This window comes from Gavialis gangeticus, unplaced genomic scaffold, assembly GCF_001723915.1.
Source record: "Gavialis gangeticus isolate Ggan-Ray unplaced genomic scaffold, GavGan_comp1, whole genome shotgun sequence".
NCBI lineage: Eukaryota > Metazoa > Chordata > Crocodylia > Gavialidae > Gavialis > Gavialis gangeticus.
In genome coordinates, this window is record NW_017729026.1 from 31,982,989 (window position 1) to 32,004,537 (window position 21,549).

At 41.2% G+C, this 21,549-nt stretch overlaps 1 protein-coding gene across 1 annotated transcript in view; it reads left to right on the plus strand.

The window, feature by feature from the left end:
- Positions 1-21,549, plus strand: part of ATG5 (autophagy related 5) — a 188,285-nt gene that overhangs the window by 70,919 nt on the left and 95,817 nt on the right. The window contains exon 6 of the mRNA XM_019520149.1: positions 19,303-19,397. Within this exon, the coding sequence (XP_019375694.1) occupies positions 19,303-19,397 (95 nt within the window). The remainder of the gene's footprint in view (positions 1-19,302; positions 19,398-21,549) is intronic.

Sequence of the window (21,549 nt, forward strand, 5' to 3'; positions counted from 1 at the left end):
CCATGCTGTAGCTATTTGTATTTGTGCTACCCAAATTAAAACTACCTCGGGTCCAACATGCTGTGATCACATCTTCTGATTTGTGTGGACTTTTTCTATTAAGCTTTTACTCTCTCTGCATTCTAATTTTTTCTTGGTACCTATCTCTGCCATGATGCCTGTAGAAAATCAGCTACTATCAATTCATATAGAGTTATTTGGCATTTATTTTAGAGGTCATGCCTTAAGTAATAAATGTCACGTAATTGCTTCTTTTTTTAATCGATGGTAGATTTTTATATTATGGATGCAAGTTGAATACTGTCAGTCAACAACACAGAGTGTGAAACATTGTCATGTGACTCCCTGTTTGCATTTACTTCCTTGTAGTTATTTTAGCATGAACCTTTAACCATTAGACAATTTAATCTTTTAATTCTCTGTAGCTGATAATTGTGACCCGCTGAGATTATCTTGACAATTCCAGATCACTGGAACTCCCTAAATGGCTCTGCTCTGCGCTCAGCTGGGCAGCTGGGATGGACACCACTTCCCACCCACTCGCAGCCCAATCCCATCCATGCACCTGCCTTCATGGGTCCTGCCCCTGCTGGTGGGTGTGGGGTGGAAGGACTGGGGTTCATGGGTAGAGGGGCCAGGTCCAGCAGTGGTGGCAGCTAGAAGGAGCTGCCACCGCTGGGACTGATGGGAAGTGGAGTCTGGCTGCCATGGCCGGGGTGCCTCCTGTGCTTGGGCTGGGTGGGACCAATGGACCTGCCGCAGGCCAGACAGAATCCCGTGGTGGGCCATATCCAGCCTGCAGGCTGTATTTTGCCCACCTCTGCTTTAAAGCAATGTAAAAATAAAGGCAAAAGTTGTAGTGTGTGTGTGTGTGTGTGTATAAAAAAAAAAAAGGTTTTACTGCAGTGAATACATCATGAATATCAAATGTATGTTTCAAGTCTCAAGACTAGCTGCAATGACAAATGAGGAGGCCACTTTTTGCTTTCATTCTTCTTAGGCTCCACAACTAGTTGTTTGGCTTTCTCCATTTTGTGCTGCAAAAACAGAAACATTGAGCAATTTCCACCCCCCAAAGTCATGTAAAGAGAAACCATTAAATTGCCAAGACAGGAAAGAGCAAGTAAAAATTGCAACTTAAATGGTGCTTATATGTATTATAAAATATAATAGAATTAAATGATTACTGAAGGATAACTTTGAAATATGATGCTTTTAAATTGTTTGGTGCTTGAGGCAGTTAGAAAATGCAGTTATTTGGCTGAGCAGTTAGATTGACTCTATAAAGTGTTTTAAATTAAACTAGAATTAAAAACAAGTTTAAAGCTGCAACTATAGGACTGGTGTGATGACTTTAGAGAGAAGGCTATTGTCTGTCTTCTCAGATGGGATGCAGTTTGATAGAGGTTCTGAGGGGAAAAGGGATAGGCTTTTTGATAGGAAATACTGGCTTCCACATGTAACTTCACCAGACTATCATTGCCGTGTCGCTTCAGAGCTAATATGTCAGTAGGAGTCTCTTATGCAATTTGATTTATAATGGCTCCTTCAAATACTTTTGTTTGTATTGCTGGAATGACTGAGGGCTCAGATCAAGTGTGGACCTCCATGGAGAAGGAATATAAACATCATTTAGTTGCTGAATGAATCTGAAAGTTGAAATTCTTTATTTCTAGAAGTAGCAAAGCAGTGACAGTGGTACTACAAAAGTATCAAACATTAGGCTGTGAGAAGCTTGAGTTGCCGATTTTAATTTGGAGGAGATTTGGCCTGATTCAGCGCCTGAATCTCCAAATCCAAATTGAATCAGGAGACCCATTAAAAAGTCTGTATTAAATCCAAAGCCTCCAAATTGATTTGGAAAAGATTCAGGGATATTTGGATAGGCTGGGAAGAGGCAGGCACAGCTGGGCGGCTGCCAGTTCTCTTGAAGCTCCTCTGGCTTTGCCTGCCTCTGCCCCAGTGCAGGGAGCTATGGGAGAAGCCTACACGGCTGTCCTGCCTGGCCCTGTCCCCTGCCCAGCACCAGCCTAGTCCCAGCACTTTAAAAAACAAAGCCCCATACTCACCTGCTGCAGCAAGGGCTCTGGGATCTCCTGGCAGAGCCCCGTCCCTGATGGCTGCCTGGCCTGGTCCCAGCCTCCTGGCAATTTAAAAAAAAAAAAGGCCCTGCAGTCACTGGCTGCAGCAGCGGAGATCAGGGACTCTGTGGGCTCATGGCTGCTCAGCCCCAGCAGCCCCTGCTCCGAGGCAACACAAGGCACTCTGCTGAGCCGCACTGCACCCGTGCCCTGGGGCAGCTGCTGTGCTGGTGCCAGGCAGCGGGGGCGTGATCCCCACTACCATGCGCAGCACGTGGGGGCTTCCTCCACGAGCCCTCAGAGGCCCTGATCCCTGCTACCAGAGCCAGTGAGTGCCGGTCTTTTTTTTTCTTTTCTTTTTTTTTACGTGATGAGGCAGGCACAGGTGGAAGAACTGATTTGGAGAATCAGTGCCAAATCTCCGATTCTGATTAGGCCGAATCTAATGGGGACAGCGATTCAAATCACCAAATCGAATCACTGTCCGTCCAGTCAGCTGAATCTGAATTTAATACTTCCCTATTCACACAGGCCTGTCGGACATCTTATAGCTTCTGCCAGCTAAATGTATTACATGCAGGGGTTCCTTCCTTTCTATTCCATTCCACAAGCTTCCATCTATTCCATTCCTCTCTTCCACGGAATCCCTTCAAATCAGTTGCAGGCTCATGCATGGGAAATAACAGAAGGAAGAGGCTAGGGTGCTGCAATTGTTCATACAATGACTTTTCCATGGCTTTCTGAAAATTGTGGTTAAGGCAAATGTAGGTATTTAAAGTAGAGATGGGAAAGTATTGGTGCCACAGTAAAACGCTTTAGCATTTGGAATTTTGGGTAGTGATGCTTTTGGTCACCCAAGTTCAAGAAAGATCAATGCAAGGTGCAAAGTGATGGAGATTAGACCCTATTTTATGAGAAGAGACTTATGTAGCCTAGCAGAGCAAAGGTGGAGAAGGGACATTATTAATTTCTATAAGTACATCAAGGGAATAAAATATCAAGTGGAAGCTGTTTAAAATGAAGCCCAGCATGGGCACAAGAACAAATAATAGATATTATGGGGCTCCTATACACATGCAGGAAGGGTGCTTCTACATGCTGTAATTGCAACATGTTGGAGCATACTCAATTAATCGAGTCTGCTGGAGGAGGGTAATTAGTGTGCTCCAGCAGATTCCAGCGCCATGTGTATCAGCATCGCCGTGCTGAAAAATGGCGGTGAGGCACTTTAAGCTTGTTCAATGAGCTTTAGCTCTAAGTGCCTTGTCACCATTTTTCAGTACACGTGATGCTCTGGGTGCTTTAATCAGCACAGCTCTTGGAGCTGCGGGAGGTAACTGGGCTCAAATGAGCTCAGTGAGGTATTTGTCCAGCCTCCTCTTAAAGACCACCAGAGATGGCAACTGCACCACCTCTGCTGGACATGTGTTCCAGAGTCTAGTTACCTGTACAGAAAAGAAGTTTTTCCCTAAGTCCAGCTGAAATTTTTCCTTGACTAGCTTGTGTCCATTGGTCCGCATCTTCCTGGGGTGGGGGGGCTTTTTTTGAATAGTTGCCTAGGTCCTGGTGTTCTCCCTTGACACATTTGTAGGCAGCTAGGAGGTCACCTCTCAGCCTTCTTTTGCTCAGACTGAACAGTCCCAGATCCCAAAGTCTCTCTTCGTAGGGCCTGTCCCCCAGGCCCTTGATCATGCAGGTGGCCCTTCTCTGCACCCTTTTGAGCTTGTCCACATCTTTATTGAAGTGTGGTTTCCAGAACTAGACACACTACTCCAGCTGTGGCCTCACCAATGCCAAATAGAGGGGGAGGAGCACCTCTCTGGATCTGTTGGCAACACATCTGCTGATGCACTCCAGAGTTATATTTGCTCTGTTGGCGACTTTGTCACACTCGTGGCTCATATTCATCTTCTGGTTGATTGTCAAGCCTAAGTCCGTTTTGGATGCACTGCCAGCCAGTGAACCACCACCCATTGCATAGATATGATTAGGGTTCGTCCTTTACAGATGAAGGACCCGGCATTTGTCCCTGTTGAAATTCATCTGGTTTTGTTCAGCCTATAGGACCAGCCTGGCAAGGTTGTCCTGAATCCATGACCTGTCCTTTGGTGTGCCTGCTTGTCCCCACAGTTTGGTATCGACCGCAAACTTAATCATTGTACTTTTCAAACCCTTTTCCAAGTCATTAATGAAGATATTAAAAAGCATGGGCCCAAGCACTGATTCTTGGGGTACACCACTGGAGATGGCTTTTCAGGGTGAGGCCACCCCATCAATCAAGACTTGTTGGGATCATCCACTGAGCCAGTTTTCAACCCACCTCACTGTAACCTGGTCTAAGCCAGAACTTTCCAACCTAACTGAGAGGATTTAATGGGAAACAGTATCAAAGGCCTTGCTGAAATCTAGGTAGATGACATCCACCTCCTGTCCAATGTCTATGTGGTTAGTTACCTGGTCATAAAAGGGCACCAGGTTTGTTAGGTATAACCTCCCTTCTACAGAGTCATGCTGGGTGCTTCTCACTACCCCACCAGATGGGAGCTTGTGAGTGGTGTGCTCCTTGAAAATGTTTTCAAAGATCTTCCTCAGAACCGAAGTCAGACTGACCGGTTTGTAGTTGGCAGGGTCATCCCTCTTTCCCTTCTTAAAGAAGGCTGCCACTTTCTCCTTCTTCCAGTTGTTAGGGACAACATCTGAGTTCCACGATTCCTCAAACAGTCTCGCCAGAGCTCGGTCAGCTCTTTTGGCACTCTTAGGTGAAGGTCATCTGGACTAACCGACTTGAAAGTGTGCATCTGATCTAAGAATATCTTCACCTGTTCTGGACTGATTTTATGAGGACCGTTGTCATTGCTGTATTCTTTGCGCCCCTGGTCTGGTGACCAGCTCTTGCCTGATTTCAGGAATACTGATGCATAGTAATTGTTGAGAAGCTCTGCCTTTTGATGGGGGTCAACTGTGGGCTTCCTCTCCATGTTCTGTAAGGGTGCCACAGTTGAGCTAGATCTTTTTTCTTGCTCCATATGTATCTATAGAAGGATATTTTTTTTTGTTGTCTTTAATTTTGGCCGCTAGCTTCACTTCCATGGATGCTTTGGCTTTCCTTGTCTCATGTCTGCAGATCCTGGCTGCACGAGTGTACTCTTCCCTGGATCCTGAATCATTGTTCCATTGGGTGTACGCTTCTTTTTTCTTTTTGAGAAGTTCTTTAATGTCTCTGTTGAGTCAGGTGGGTACCTTGGCCTCTCCCTCTTTTTGATTTCATGGGGATGGTCACTTTTTAAGTGATAAGAATAGCCTCCTCGAGAAAGTGCCATCCTTCTTGAGCTCCCAAGTTGTCCAGACGCTGGTTGCAAAGAGCCTTTCCAGCTAGACTCCTAAGTTTACCAAATGTTGTTGGAGACAGTGTCAAAAGCCTTGCTGAAGTCAAGCTGTATTGCATAATCTGCTTTTCCCCCCATGCACAGAGCCTGTCATTTCATCATAGAAGGAAATTAGATTGGTCAGGCAGGCTTATTCCTGGTAAATCCATGCTGGCTTTTCCTGATCACCATGTTGTCCTTTAGGTGCTTCACAAGGGATTCCTTGAGGATCTACTCCATCATCTTTCTAGGTGTTGAGGTCAGGCTGACTGGTCTGCAATTCCTCAGATCCTTCTGCTTCCCATTTTTAAAGATGGGCACTATATTTGTCCTTTCCTCATTATCTGGGACCTACCCAAATTTCCGTGAGATCTCAGAGAGGATGGTTGATGAGTCCAAAATTACACCAGCCAATTCCTTCAGTATTCTTCAGTGCATCTTATCTGGCCCTGCTGATGTGGATGCATTTCGTTTCTCTAAGTAATCCGTAATCTTTTCTTCTGCTACTGTAGGTTGTTTGTATCTTTCCCTAACTTTGCTGCCAAGTGCATTAGTCATTTGAGAGCTGCTGCCCCTGTTCGTGAAGACTGAAGTAAAAAAAAAAGGCATTAAATACTTCAGTCTTCTCTGCATTATCCATAACTAGATTGCCTTCCACATTCCATAGCTAGCTATGAACTAGTTGTGAAAACCATGAATAAATTCTGGCTGGAAAATTGAAGATTATTTCTAACAGAGGTTTTGGAACACCCTTCTGGTAAGACTTGGAAAAAAAATTTAACTTGTTTTAATGTATAGAATGATATATTTGACAGTTGGGATCACAACAAAATGATTTTGATCCATGTGGTTCTGTTTTCTGTTTTTCATGCACATTGGGTCCAAGGGCCCTTTTCTAAGCTTGTCAAAAGGCAGTTAAATGTTAACTGTGCTGTGGAGAATTGTGCTTTTGTTTAGACCACCAGCTGATTTCAGGTTGCAGCTGAGATGGGCTGAATAGGAGTTTAGCAGGTTTGGGAGAGCAAGGATCTTAAAGTTCCCTTGTTAGTAGGTTTTGTTTGAAGAATACAAGAGGCTGGATGGAGAAAAAGAAGTGGTCTCTCAGTACCATGTGAAAAGAATTGAATACATGCAAACCAGACAATTCTGCAAGTGACTGGGCCAGAAGAAAGATGCATCTGCAGATTACTTTTATTTTTATTTTTTCACTACTGGTGGTTGGAAAATGCATTTTTTTTCTTATGAAGAATGCAACATTCTTCATTAGAAACCTTAATGTACCCTAGAGACTTTATATTAGAATGAACTATTTACAAGGCTGAACAAAATAAAGTATTTGTCTTTGAACCTAAATGAAGGATTGGCTGTGTTTATTTAAGGGGCTAAAACTGGTTGTGTGGGGAGGGAAGATCACCATGCCAATATATGTCCAGCAGGTTGTAAGTTGGGTCATGATAGCTACGCAGGAGGCAAACTGGTGATCTGTTCATAAAAGATGGAAATCTTTGCATCCTTTTACCACTTCCCTTCATTGATGTTTCTAGCAAGTGCTGCCTAGCTTTTGAACTTTAAGGCAGGTGGGCTGAGCAAGGTAGAAAACAGTCATAAAGAAGCGTGCCTTTTAATTTAATCAATCCTAAAATATATTTGTACGTTTATGTTCCGGAATACCAAGAAACCCAGAATACAGCTTTGGCTTTTTGTAGTTTTGCTTTTTCCTATTACAAAATTATTATAGCTTTAAAAACTCCTGTATTAAAAAAATGCTTTATGCAAATTATAAAATCACAAAATGCTAACTTCAGTAAAGTTTAAAGTTATCTGTATATTCAAACTGGAACAGCCAAGTACTGTATTTACGCATAAACCAGTATACGAGATCAAAACAGGTTCAGATCTGTAACACAACAGCAGTTCACGTGAACTTTCAAGTGCACATAAACTACTTTCAAAATGACCAAAACTGGTTTAAGATAAACCATCATGGATGTAGTATCAGACTTAAGTGATTTAGGTTAAATCAGTTTATTGAACTTCTGTCCCAAATTCCATCCAGATTCAAGTTAACTCGCGGTCCCCTGGCAGCCCAGAATGATTTGCACTTCCCCCATAGACCTCCCCACCCATTCCAGGATGGGCAGACTAGCCCTGACCCAAGCTGTCTGCTCCAGCTGAGCTGAGCATCCCCCAGCTTCTGGCTTGAGCCACTGCAGGCATGTGGCTGCATTGCCAGAATCAAAAGTGAATGTCTGTTCACTTGCTTATCAGTTCAGTCTGTAGAGCTTAGACTAAAATGTGAAGATTGAATTGATTGAGCCTCAGGCCTTTTGAGTGTCTGTGCTTATCCATGTTGTAAAAGGGAAAAAGGAGGAGGTGTCGAGAAGAAAATGAAAACTTTGAAAAAATGTATTATTTTATTAACTTAGTTGAAAAAAGTATATGATGTGACAATTTAAAAATGTAATTGCTTTAATAATTAACATGCATTATCTTTTCTTCTAACAACTGATCTGAATGATGATTAAGTATACCAATAAAAGAAAAATACTTAAATATGTATACAGTACTTCAGATTACAGTTGATAAACATTGAGGATTACTACTTTGGTTCAAAAACATAATATAAGCAGTTAGATAGAAAATTATATATGCAGTTGTATGATAGAAGCTCTAATTGACTTACATCTTCTGCCAAAAAATCAAATGTGTTTTGAAAATTTCCTGGTAACTTTTTTTAAAGATCTGATGTCATCTAATTTATTACTGTAAATACTGCATTAATTTTTAAAGGATTCTTGTTACATCCAGTTTCCCACCTTTTTTATCTAATACTCTTTCTCTTTTGTTTAGTTTATCTTCTTCAGCTAGAAGTTTTTGAAGAAGACTTGTGGCTTAATTTCTTTACAAAATTGGTATGGGGTGTTCCTAATATAATCACAACATTTCTCTGCAGTGTTCCTACCATTAGCATTGTGCACATGCTTTAAAGGTAGCTAAGGAAGGAGGGGAGGGGCTTTGTTGCAGAATTTAGGTATTTGAATAATTTCTCAGTCTTTTCCACAATTGACTACCTCCTGGCCTTCCCTCAAGGCGCAGTTCTTTTGTCTTCCCCTTGAGCACATGGATAATAAATAAAAAATGCTACCAGATACCCCAAAAGAGTGAAGATTTTTTCTGTCTTCATCGTACATGTTTGTCTTTCGGAATTATCAGCCACCAGTGAGAAAGGGAAGATGTTCCAGATCCCCACAAAGGAATAAGAAAGAGCCCAAGAGCTTGGCCTTACTGGGAACAACATCATATTCTTCATTAGCTTCCAGTTTTGGATAGAAGTCAGAATGCAAAGTGTGGAGCTGAAGCAGACTATATGTGTGGGGGAAGTAGAGTGGTCATTAACCAGGATAGAAATGTTTGTTCAAGCTTCAAGATGTTTAGGTTAGATATTAGGAAAAACTTTCTCAGTAGAAGGGTAGTAAAGCGTTGGAACAGGTTACCCAGAGAGGTGGTGGAATCTCCATCCTGGGGAGGGTCCTGCTTTGAGGTCTCTTGAGGTCCCTTCCAACCCTAATTTTCTATGATTTTATGATTCTTCTTCAGGCTGTACATATAAACCCAAGAACACACAACATTACCTAAGAACCTTTCAGGATATGCAGCTCTTCATGTGTTTTGGAGCTGAAAAAAGTCTATTCTTTCAAACTGCTGCAAGGAAGTGCCACTTCTTCTGCAGCATAAGGCATCCTTGGCAAGCACCACCTCATCTCACCACTCCTTGGGAAATAGAACCTTTGGGATGGTTGAAATATGCCATTTGATTATAAACAGTTCCCCTCCCTTACCCTTTGAAGACTGGCCTGCTTTAGGCAAGTGTGAATCTTTATCATCATGGACCAGTGAGTCTTAAATACCATTACAGCTATACCATCCAGTTCAGCACAGGGAGTGACCCAGTCATTCTTCCCTATTGCTTTTTAGGGACCTTTCCAATGATATTTTGTTTTGACTGGAGAGGGCTGCTTTTCTTGCTTTGAGGACTATGGCAGAGGAACCTTTTGTACCTGGAAAGTGGTATCTGTAGCAGTTAATTCCTGGTTGCAAAAAGAAGACCTTAATGAAGTTCCATGTCATCTGTCAGTAGTTCAATATGGTTACATTACTGAAATAATCTCTAATGCATGAAATTGGTTTGCTTCTCTTTGCCTTCAGCATGCACACTTTCACATTGCTATCACTCTCTCACTAAGAAAAAACCTGTGGCTTGTGGTAATCTGGGACTATTACCAGTTCAGGGTCTTATTATTTGGTCTCTTGATTGCCTCAAAGGCATTCCAAGGTCACTGTGGTGTTAGTAGCCTACTGCAAGAGAAACATCACTGCAGTTTACTCTTGCCTACAGAACTAGCTGTAAGTTGTAAAGTGTAGGAAGGGCAGATTTTTCCATCCAGTAATGGGGAACCTCTGCCTCATCCAATTTCCACATCTTTTGGCCCTACCTGGTCCTAGTACGTTTTATAAGGGTTTATCTTACTCTGAATAGTTTCTGTACTCTGCTAGACCTTATCACACAGATGAAAGTCAACCTGCTAACAATGATTTTTTTTGGTCTATCCTTGGCCATATGGCTGCTTGTACGGATGTGATGCCTCAGGCTTACTTGAGGGCTGTCTCTTCTTCACAGGCACGGGGGTAGCCAATCTGCTGCCAGCTTGGTCCTCACTTACATATTAGAAAGACCCAAGAATTGCTTGCAAAGGGCATCCCACTGCTTCCCCTCCTACTTATCATTTGAGATCACTATCTATTATTCTTTAGAAAGATAAGGAGAAGATGTGAATGACCTTCAGATACAGGTCTTTAGTTTCTAAGTAGTGAGGTTGCATATCATTATCCTGGTTATCACTAGGAGGTGGTATTCCTACATTGTATCTCAAGATTCTGCATCCAGATATGGTGAGCAATACCATTGCGGTATTTTATGTCAGCAGAAAAGGAAATGCAAGATCATCCCCCTGTTCAAAGTTATAGGTGCTGGCAATGCTTTATTTGAAAACCTTCAGAATACCTGAGCAATCTCAATATGCACATTTCCCTGAACCAGAACTGTGGGGATAAAGGGCTGTCCCGCAGGACACTTTCTTGGAGTGAGGCCATCCAAAGATCAATTTGTTTATTTCTTCTATCAGAAAAAAATCTCTAGTTTTTGCCCTAGATTGTGTTGTCTGGCAACTTCCTCATGCTATGCCTAGGGAGCCTTCCAACCTACACCCCTTATTCTGTGAGCACTGTGCAAAGTCACATAGGTCTTTGATTTGGCTGGCTCCAGCATAGCTGAGGTAGTTTTGAGTCCCAAAACTTATTTTGGACCAAAAGAAATTGCATGATGTTCAGAAAAGAGAAGTGCAAAGTCTTGCACTTAGGATGGACTAGTACAAGCTGGAGATCAATAGGTTAAGCAGCTGCTCTGCAGAAAAGCACCTGTGGGTTACAGTGGACAGTAAGTTGAATACGAGTCAACAGTGGGTCCTACTGCAAAGAAAGCTAACAGTATTCTGGGCTGCATCAGGAGGAGCATTGCCAGCAGATTGAGGGAAGTGTTTATTCCCCTCTATTCGGTAGTGATGAGGCCATGTCTGGAGTACTGTGTCCAGTTTTGGGCTCCCCAGTACAGAAAAGATGTGGACAAATTGGAGGTTGTCCAATGGAGGGCAGTGAAAATGGTGAGGGGCTGGGGCACGTGGCTTATGAGGAGAGGTTGAGGGAACTTGGCTTATTTAGTCTGGAGAAGAGGAGATAGGGGGAATTTAATAGCAGCCTTCAGCTATCTGAAGGTTTGCAAAGAGGATGGAGCTAGAGTGTTTTCAGTGGTGGCAGATGACAGAACAAGGAGGTCTCAAGTTGCAGCAAGGGAAGTTTAAGTTAGATATTAGGAAAAACTTTCTCACTAGGAGGGTAGTAAAGCATTGGAACAGGTTACCAAGAGAGGTGGTGGAATCTCCAACCTTGGAGGTTTTTAAGACCTGAGTAGACAGAACCTTGGCTGGGATAATCTAGTTGGGGATGGCTCTGCTTTGAGCAGGGGGTTGGACTAGATGACCTTCTGAGATCCCTTCCAACCCTAATTTTCTATGATTCGCATGGTATTGAGAGCCTCAGGGCTTTCCCATAGTTGCTGCTCTTCTTTTGTAGGGCATTTCTCATTTTAGATGTTACATGCTTTTCATGGTAGAATAAACCTGGTCATCCTGAACTCAACCCTAGCAAGAAGGACTCCACCAGACAAATCTACTGTTTGTTGATTTTGTTTAAAAACCATCTTAAGGTAATTGTTGCTGTAGATGATTTTCAGAACTGTAGTTGGATCTACCATTTACACAGGAGAATTTTTGCCTTTCTTGTTTAGATTCAGTGCTGCTTTATGTTCACCCTAAATACTTTCCTAAAAATTAGGATAGTAAAACAGTGACTATTCATGGAGGTTTCCATCCTTGGAATTTTTTGAGGTTTTTAAGACCCGGCTAGAGGGGTCTTTGAGGTTTTTAAGACCCAAGTCCTAGTCTTGGCTGGGATGATATAATTGGAGATAGTCCTGCTTTTGTGCAGGGGGTAGGCCTGGGTGACCTCCTGAGGTCCCTTCGAACCCTAATCTTCTATGATTCTATGACTACATTACAGATTTAGTTGGTAACTCTTTTATTGATTTTTGTACTGTTACCTTTTTCACTCTTCCTTTACATCTTAATTTGCAAAAAAAATTACATTTAACTTTTTGCATATGTAGATGCCAGTTTTCCTATTATTTACCTAATATACCTGACTCTTAGGCTCACTTGAATTCTTCACCATTGCTGTTTTCATTCAAAACCTTGTTATCATTAATTTAAGGTATGAGACGTTCTGCGTTCACAAGTAATATTTTTTACTAATACAGAAACTCATTTCAACATACTGCTTGAGCACTTTCATTAAAAACATGATAGGAGCATGGAAAACAAGAGTAATCAGATTTGACTTGAATGAGAGTTTAGTTATAATGTAGTCTACGTAATTACTTGAGGGTGGGAGATGAGTGTATGAAGCCTTTTTGCTGATTCTTTTCATGGGAAAACATTTTTTCTGTTTTACACTCTTGTTGAAAGTTCATTTAGGTTTGCATTTCTAAACAGTTAAAAACAGTTGACTGGAGAAAAGAGAAGGGCCGTATTAAAGTATTTTCTAGTCAAGACTAATGAAATTGTTTATTGCTGGTGTTTTGAACGTTATGTACAGTCCCTGTTCACAAGAGGCATATGATTCGGGACTATTGATTGGTAATATTACGTACAGTATAACTTTCTTAAACCTCTTTTCTAGAAATAGAAAACACTGCTATGCTCAGAATTGGAGATTTTTATACTCGTTTTTCCAAATCTATAAGTGTCTTTGTGTTTCAGAAGTCAAGTTAAACACTTACATGGGCCAGAAGAATTCCTTTAATAATCTCCTTTGGATCCTATGCTTTAAATGTCTGTTTAGATGCTAATATAGGTTGTATACCTGGCAACCTAAATTAGATATTTTGGACAGACCAAAATATCTAAATTTAGGTTACTTCAGATGTCACTTTATCTAATTACTTCTAACACAAGTTCCTATAGTAAAACTACTGAAATTGTTTGCAGTACAGCAGTGTAAGATCATGACTTAAGGACATAAAATCAGCATTGTTTGCAGTACAGCAGTGTAAGATCATGACTTAAGGACAGAAAAACAGCATTGAAGTAAAATATCTTTTCATAGACCAAATCAAGAAGTATCATGTAAGAGGCAAGAAGTATTGTTTAATGCTAAGTGTTGCAATTAAATTTTCTTCTCTGTTGGGTATTCGGGAAGTTGTCCTTAATGGATGTGCACTGTTTTATAACACCTAATTTGTAGTCAAACATTTACTTTAATTCAAGTAATTCAATTAATTATTAACACTTGTGTCTTGAACGGTACAATATGGTCCCCCTTCTTGTTGAGCTCATGATAGATGTATTCTGGCTTGAGATTGCAGCATGTAATGGAGAATGTGGGTGTGAGATACCTGAACTACTGCTTCCATGAGGCATTATAACAGTATTTCCAAAACAGAATTTCTGGTTTACGGATGCTAATTTTTTCCCTGTGAAAAGTGGAAACTTTTGAGGAAAGCAGGCACCTTACAGAAACTTTTTAGTCTAACACCCAGTTTCCACTGAAAAGTGTGTTTTGACAGAATATTTAACCATCACTATTATAGGTTATTTCTACAAGGGAAGAAGCATCATGGTACTTTTACGACTGTAGAAAGAGTACCCATGTTGGCATGAGAACAGTACGGAGTGAGAATAATATACCCTTTCATATTCACTGACTCTCTCTAAATTGACCCTGATCAGCGGTGACTCCTGAAAGCATGTCATACTGCTGGCAACAGGCTGCTTTCTAAACTAGAGATAACATAGTTGCATGAGTTGCAGCACAGGTGGTTTGTCACTCACCTGTCACTCACCTGTGTTAATTAGCCCAGGGGTGACCAACCTGTCATCTGGGTGTGATAGGTGGCCTGTATTGGGCAGCTTGTATGTGACACGCGGCAGATAGGCAGGGAGAGAAAGCAGAGCATCAGACCAGGCTGGGAGCACAGGGACGGATGGAGATAGCAGAGCATCAGCTTGGTTAGGAAGCCCGGAGCAGGGAGCTGAGTAACAGATTGAGTAAAGGAGAGGGATTGGATTGGTACTTGGAGGTTGCTGAGCTCATCTGTGGTGCACCTGCCCAGAAGGTTTGTCCCCATTGCAAAAATATGACTGTGCTGCTTCATGTTTAAGAGCTTTTCCTGAACTACGGACTGTGGCAAATTGCAGCATGTATGGTAAGTTTACTGCTTAGAAATGGTCACCATTTTTGGTAAGCTGTATCTTCTTAGATGCTTCATCTGTCTTGTTTGTGTTGTCCTTTACTTGCACTCTGACCTCCTACGTTCTAGTAATTTCTTTTGTGTTCTTTCTTTTCTTTTCAGTTTGTGTGTTTTCCTTAAATATATTTGTGTGTTTACTTTTCTCTCCTTGTTTTTACCCAGTTTCCTCCTCCTCTCTTCTCCTCCAAATAGTCTCTTGCATGACCTATTTACCTCTCAAAGGAGGAAGTACTTTCATCCCACCATTTACCTCTTGGCAGTTAAGCAGGTAGCATGCCACTTAAATACTCAGGCTATACCATGATGTCAGTATTATAAGCTGAAGAAGGGCTTTTGTGTCTGAAAGCTTGTTTAACATCTCTCCCAACTATACAGTTGATCCAGTAAAAGATATCACTGGAAAAACTTGCTTCCCATATAATACAGGCTATTACTCTGTAAGTCTTGTATCTGCATGCCCCTATAATGGCAGAAGTGTGGCAAAAGCACTGTAACTTCATCCCTGTTTCACTCAGGTTAAAGTTGCTGTAATGTAGATCACTTATTTTACTATAGAAACATATAGGTGTACCAATTTTACTGTAACAGCAGATGCACACTGTGGAGCAACAACTTCCCCATGCTTTATAAGTGGCTAAAGATTACCTTGTCTGTAGCTTCAGATAGAGCAGGAAGGTGCTACAAGCTGTGTAGATGCATAGGAAGTCTATGTCAGGACAAACAAGGGTGGCTAGATGTCTGATTCCATTAAAGTCGGGCCAGTTTTTCTGGAACTGGGTCTTTGTCTTAGATGACAAAGCAGGACATCTGGAAAAAAAATCTCCTTTTTAAAATTGCTATTGCAATTTTACTTTAAGTAATACAAAGTTTTAGAATATGACCCCCCCACCCTCTCCAAGTTATTAACGAGGCTTGGATTGTTTCAGTAATTTAGTAACGTTGAAGAAAGTGACCAGTAATGGGTAAACCTGACAAATATTGTAAGTTAATATTGTGAGAGAATCGTATATTGATATTTCAGTGTTGCATTATGTTCAAAATTAGGTGTAGAAAAGAAAAAGGACGGAACAGGCAGAAGAGGAAATATTGAAGCACAAATATTATGTAGGAAAAGCCCTTAATAAATTAATAGAAGAAAGAAGGCAGAAAGCTCCATTAGAATAATTTTCCTTAATTAAGGTTATTAGTGATTAACTGTATAGATACAATGGTTAAAATGTAGCTTTATTCAAAATAACTCAAGGAAAAATTGTCAAGTTGGCTATGAAAATTGATATATTACCTGGTTAATTAGCTCTTGAACTCTGCTGATAACAGCTCTTAGGGCCTTTTTAGCCTTCCAGGTTCTGGTGGGTATTCTTATGGGTGTGTGTTGTGCCTGCGCATTTTATTTTCTTCCATCTCTGGGAGTTGAAAGCTGGAGTGAAGATTGGAAAAATGGTTATTGATTGTCTGGCATGTAATTATCTTTTATGCAAGGATTTTATTATATAGGCAGTATACAGGACACTAAAAAGAAACATATAGCTCAAGTCTTATAACACAGTCTGATTTAATCCGGACTTTCTCATTTTACTAGGAGTTACTTTGAGTGTGGAGATTAATTTCTTTTGGCAAAAATAGACTCTCTGGTACCTCTGGCCTTTTGTCTGTGAGAACTCCGAGCTCTGTACTTTTGGGTGTAGACATGCATACATTTGGACCGGTTTCAAAAGCGCAGCAGCTGTTAATGATTTGATTGTTACTGTGACAAGCCAAGAACAATACAAATGAGCAAAGCCATTCTAACCAACTTTAAAACTGCTTCGTTCCCTTTTGAAACAACTCCAAAAATACATATGGCCACACCCATTTTCTTAGATACTGTAATTCCAAACCTTTTCTAAATATGACCCCACTTATGGACCTATAATTTTGCTTGCTTATCACACTGTAGTAGCTTCTCCTTGTCCATGTAAATGGACAAAGGATTTAACTACCATTTGGTCCATTAATGGACAAGGGATTTAACTACCCCAGGTATTCTGCTGTAGGTGAAAATTAAATAAGGACAACTTGGGCTTGCTTCATTGGTGACTGAGTTGCTTTGTCTTAATTTTTGCTTGCCATGGGATAAATGCAGACATTTGTGAAAAAAATGGGGGGGGAGGCATAAGTTCCTGCCCCAGTTTGATTGCAGGGGAATTGCAGAATCAGGGAACTGAGGGCCCCTGTGGGTTTACAAGCTCACTTGTAGCTTTTGTGATCCCATTTGGGGTTGGAACTCCTAGTTTGGGGACCACTGCAGTATTGAAACCTGTCATTTTTCTGAACTTTGAACAGGTAAAGTAGGTCTAGGTGTTGATGTTTAGTTTTGTTCTATCTGCTATGGTGTCCTTTGTAACATTAGAGGGATTATAGTTCCATTGGTAATTTTACCTCTGTATCTTTATTGCTTCATGTAGTATGTCACTGTAATGGACAGATATTATCAATGAAAAGGCATGTTTGTTGGCCAGTCAGGAGGTGTGATTACAGCACAGCTAGGCCCATCGGCACTGACTTTTATTTTTGCCCCTCACCAGGAAGGCTGGAAGGCAGAGGGCAGCTAAAATGATGGAGGTGGAAAGTTTTACGCATTTCAAGTGACAGCCCTCTTCCCGAGGAGGGGCAGGGCCCTTGGGCACCCATGTGCTCAGCACCTCTGGCTAGGTTTATCATAACCTAGCTTTAGTTTAACTAGTTCAGGTAAGAATACTAGTGAAGCCACAGTGGCACAGACTTCAGTGTGCTACACAAACCTACAGGGGACTAGAAGAATATTATTGCATACTTGCTGCTATTATCATCTGTGCTCCTGATATTTTTACTTAAGGGAAAGAGTTAGGGAGGATATTCTTTCTTCATATTCTTACTTATTTCTAGTAACATGTTCATTAAGCTGAAGAATAAACCTGTAATATTCCTTTAGGCCAGGGGTCAGCAGTATTTTTGGGCTGAACACCAAAAAACCCCTGCAACCTCAACTTGGAAGATGTTGGCATGCCAGGGGCAGATGGCAGGCGAGCTACGAGGGGCCCAGTCCTTGTTGTGGTAGTGCAGCCCTGGCCCCTTCCCCTCTGCTTCCGGAGTCATGCATGCAGCTGCTGCTGGCAAGGACTTGGGCTGGGGTTCCAGACTCCAGTGCAGTCACTTGCAGCCTCGTGGTTGTCTGCTGCAAGCAATGCAGGCTCTGGGTAGGCCCATGCTGCCTGCTACATAACATGGGCTGCTCACAGCAGGTAGCCATGAAGCAACTGCACTGGGGTCCAGAGCTCTGGCCTGGCTGTTTGCTGGTGGTGGCTTCATGCTCATTTCAGGGTGCACAGCAGGGAAGAGGCCAGGTGCTGTACTACCCCCAGCCTCTTCGCTGCTTTCTGCCCCAAGGTGTGTGTGCAATGGCTGGTGGCAACAAATCAGGTCATAGCTCCAGGTCCTAGTGCAGCTGCTTGCAGCCTTGCGGCTACCTGCTTCAAGCAGCCCGGTCTCTGGGTAGGCTGCTGCCACCTGCCATGGAGCTTGGGCTGCTTGCAGCCTCCCTTCTACTTGCTGCAAGTAGCCTAGGCTCTGTGGCAAGGAGCTGCCCCGAGCCAGGGTCAGTTGTGGTGTGCTGAGCAAAATGGCTTCACATGCCATCCTCTGGCACATGTGTTGGAGATTGCTGACCCCTAGTTTAGGCCATAGCCTTTCTACGGAAACCCATGTATTTGTATATGTGCAATCTGCATTGCCTCTTCCGTCAGTCACTGACCTGCAGGAGTAGCTCATACTTCAGTAACCACAGATCTGGATAATTAATTCCTCTTTGAGTTTTCAGCAATCATCTTAATCATTAATAGAGCATTTAGAATAAATAAACACCTTTATATGCTGGATTGAACCACAATGGTTATATTATGTCTTTCTCTGATAATTGACAGGGTTTATTTATAACATGCTGGGTTTTTTTTAAATAGATTTAGGTCTTGAGTATATTTTTTTATAAATCATTTGCCACTGTAATACCTAATTTTCTATTTAAATCATGGTGTTTTATGTATTTTTATCCTGTGAGTACTTGAATGGGGGATGGGAGGGGGGGGTATTGTGTGCTGTCTTTAAACTATTTCACTGTTTCTGATGCTGCCAAAAATAAGATCAGGAAGTTTTTTTATTTGAATTGGTAGACAATATACAAAAATGAGCTTGCTTATGAAACATGGAAAACGTTTACTATTGTTTTCAGAGTGCTCCAGCAATGTTTTCTGGGTGGGGATGGGTATGCTGTATGTGCTGGATCTGGCGCATGGTGGGGGGGAGTGGGGTGGCCTGATGAAGTCTGTGGACCGGCCTGGTGTTGCTTATCCAGTACATGAGACCAGATGAGTTTGACATGCATGTCATAAAGACTCTTCTCTAAAATTCAGTATCAATACAAAAAAACATTAAAAAAATTAGTTTTCAAGTTGCTCCTTATGTTCTCTGCTATAGCTTCCCTATATGTTGTACCTTTTTCTCCATCTCTGGATAAGAACACTCATTGGACATGAAGTGGGGAGTGGAGATCAGTGGCAATAACTGTTTTCCATTGTCACTAGTATTATGCAGTACTTCTTTGAATGAAATAAATACAGTGAAATTCGGTCTATTTTCCTTTATTATCTGACAGGTCATCACATCTTGATTGTAGTGGCACAATGTCAATTTCTTGACCTGTGTTTATTTCTGCAAACTGGGAAAACAGTTCATCCAATTAAAGCTTGGGTAGGGAGCAGAAATTGAAGAAGAAAATATTCACACACAGGCAAAATTCTCGGGGCAGAGGGATTATAGATGCCTAGTGTTTCTGTATATTTTTACCAGTCATATTTTGTACATTCTTTCCTTAAAGAAACAGACTTCATTAATGCTAAAATAATATAATTGTTTATCTCTACAGATAAATTCGAACAATTTTGGGCCATAAATCGGAAACTCATGGAATATACTCCAGAAGATAGTGGATTTCGTTACATCCCATTCAGAATATATCAGGTAGGAGATCATACGAGAAGAATTTGTTTTACAAAACTATTTTCATACTGCAGAATATAAACCCATATAAAATTAAGTTCCCATGTCTCTAACAGCAAGGTAAAATGTAGATGAACTGTATAGACACATTTTCTGGGTTTTAGTTGTGATAAGCTAATGGAGGAACATAAGAACTGCCATGCTGGGTCAGCCCAGTGGTCCATCTAGCCCAGTATTCTCTCTGACAGTGGCAGGAGTGGATGCTATAGAGGGTAAACATTGGACTAGATATCTCCAGAGTGGTCTGTTCCCTATTCAGTAGCTTCCTTGGCATCCACCCTTACTGGTTTACAGATCCCAGAGGAAACATCTCCAACTATTCTATTCATCCTTCTGTTCTTTTTTGTTTTCATTCAGGAAAGAAAAGTAAAGCCATAAAAATGATTGTTTCAACTATTGATCCCAAACCAGTGATTAGTCCTCATTGTGCCAGAAATAGGTGAATAGCGTACCCCAAAGTATACCAAGTGATTAACAGCCAAATAAGAACTTACCTTTGCTTAGAGAAAAGTTACTGTAGTTGCTGCACGTGAAGAGTAGGCACAACTTCTCATCAATTGAAGGAGCAATGGCAAGATGTAAATAGGAAGAACATTTTCTCACTTTCTGCATAACTACATATTTTTTTCTGCCATCATAGGGTCCAGGAGAAAGCAGATAAGATAGTAACCCTGAAAAACTTATTTTTTATTACAAATTTCAGTTTAGACTTATTGCCTTTATCTTTTATTTTGATACAGGGGTTGTCAACCACGGGTACACGTACCCCTGGGGTACTTGGGAAAGTCCCAGGGGATACGTGCGGGCAGGCAGGTGAGGATGGAGCGCAGCCACCCTCCACCACCCACTGCCCTGCGCCGCAGCCACCTCCAGGAACAGGGCTGGGCAGGGGTGAGGGCAGCGGTACCCCTCTGTAGGCTGTACAGCTGCCACCCAGCTGGCTGGATGCAGGGAGTAGGTGGGGATATATGTCTGTGACCACCACCGCCCACCATCCCACGCTACCACTGCTCCGTGTCCAGCCATGCATCCTCCTCCCTCCCTCCTGGCTGCCAGAGTTATACCTGTTAATAGCGTTCTTTACTTTAGAAAGAGACATTTTAATGTAATAAAATAAATATTTCGTAAATAGGTTTTGGAACAAACTCTTAATATTTGTATTTTATATGCTATGTTGGAAAAAAAGGTTTGAATTTAAAAGAGGAAGTAAAAAACTTTAGAAAAGTTAAAACATCTTGTAGCTTTGTACAGACCTGTGGAATTACCCTCTTAGTACTGAGCAGCTCAGAAGAATTTTGGAAGCTGATATATAGGAGAAAAGCCTGGCTGTTAACTTTTAATTCAGTGTCCGCCCTATTATTAGAATTTAGTATTATAGAATCAGGCACATATTAGAATCAAAACCCCAAGACCAAACATCAGAAGTATTGTACTGCTTGCATTTTCACCAGTTATTGACATCTTGCTTAATAGAATAAACATCTTAAAGGATGTGTGAAAGCTTTTTTCCCCATGGCAATTAGAATCAAGTCAACTTCAGTTCACAGGACTAATGTGTGCATGCTTACTTGGCAGCTAAATTGTAAGGTTATTGTAATAAGTAAAATAAAATAAATAATATACAGTACAATAAAAATCAAAAATACTTTTTTCAAGCTCCTGATAGGAATCCTTAATTCCTCATATTATTATTTCCTAAATCCAAACCTATAATCTGCATATATAACTAAAAATGTATATGTCAGCCTATCTTTGTTTTTGCCCAGTGCCTTTCATTCTTCTTCTCCTTCTGGAGAAAAGCCAGCTTTTTGTAATTTTTTGTTTTCTTCTGTAGCCTCTCAATTTTTATGCTGTTAACTTGATTTGAAGGTAAACTCATTCAAAATTAATGTAAAAGATCCTGCTTTATATGGGTTAGTCAGTATTCCTATGCTGTTTGTTTGTCTTCGCAAATTAAATCCTAAGGTGTGTCACAAGGTACTGATAGCTTTAAAGTTCTCTATGCTTTATAATACTGAATACTTGAGCATTACTGTTTTTGTTCATATACGATGTGTACCTTTGCCTCAGAAAATTAGCAATTGAAAATTGGGGGTGTGTTCGAAACAAGAAA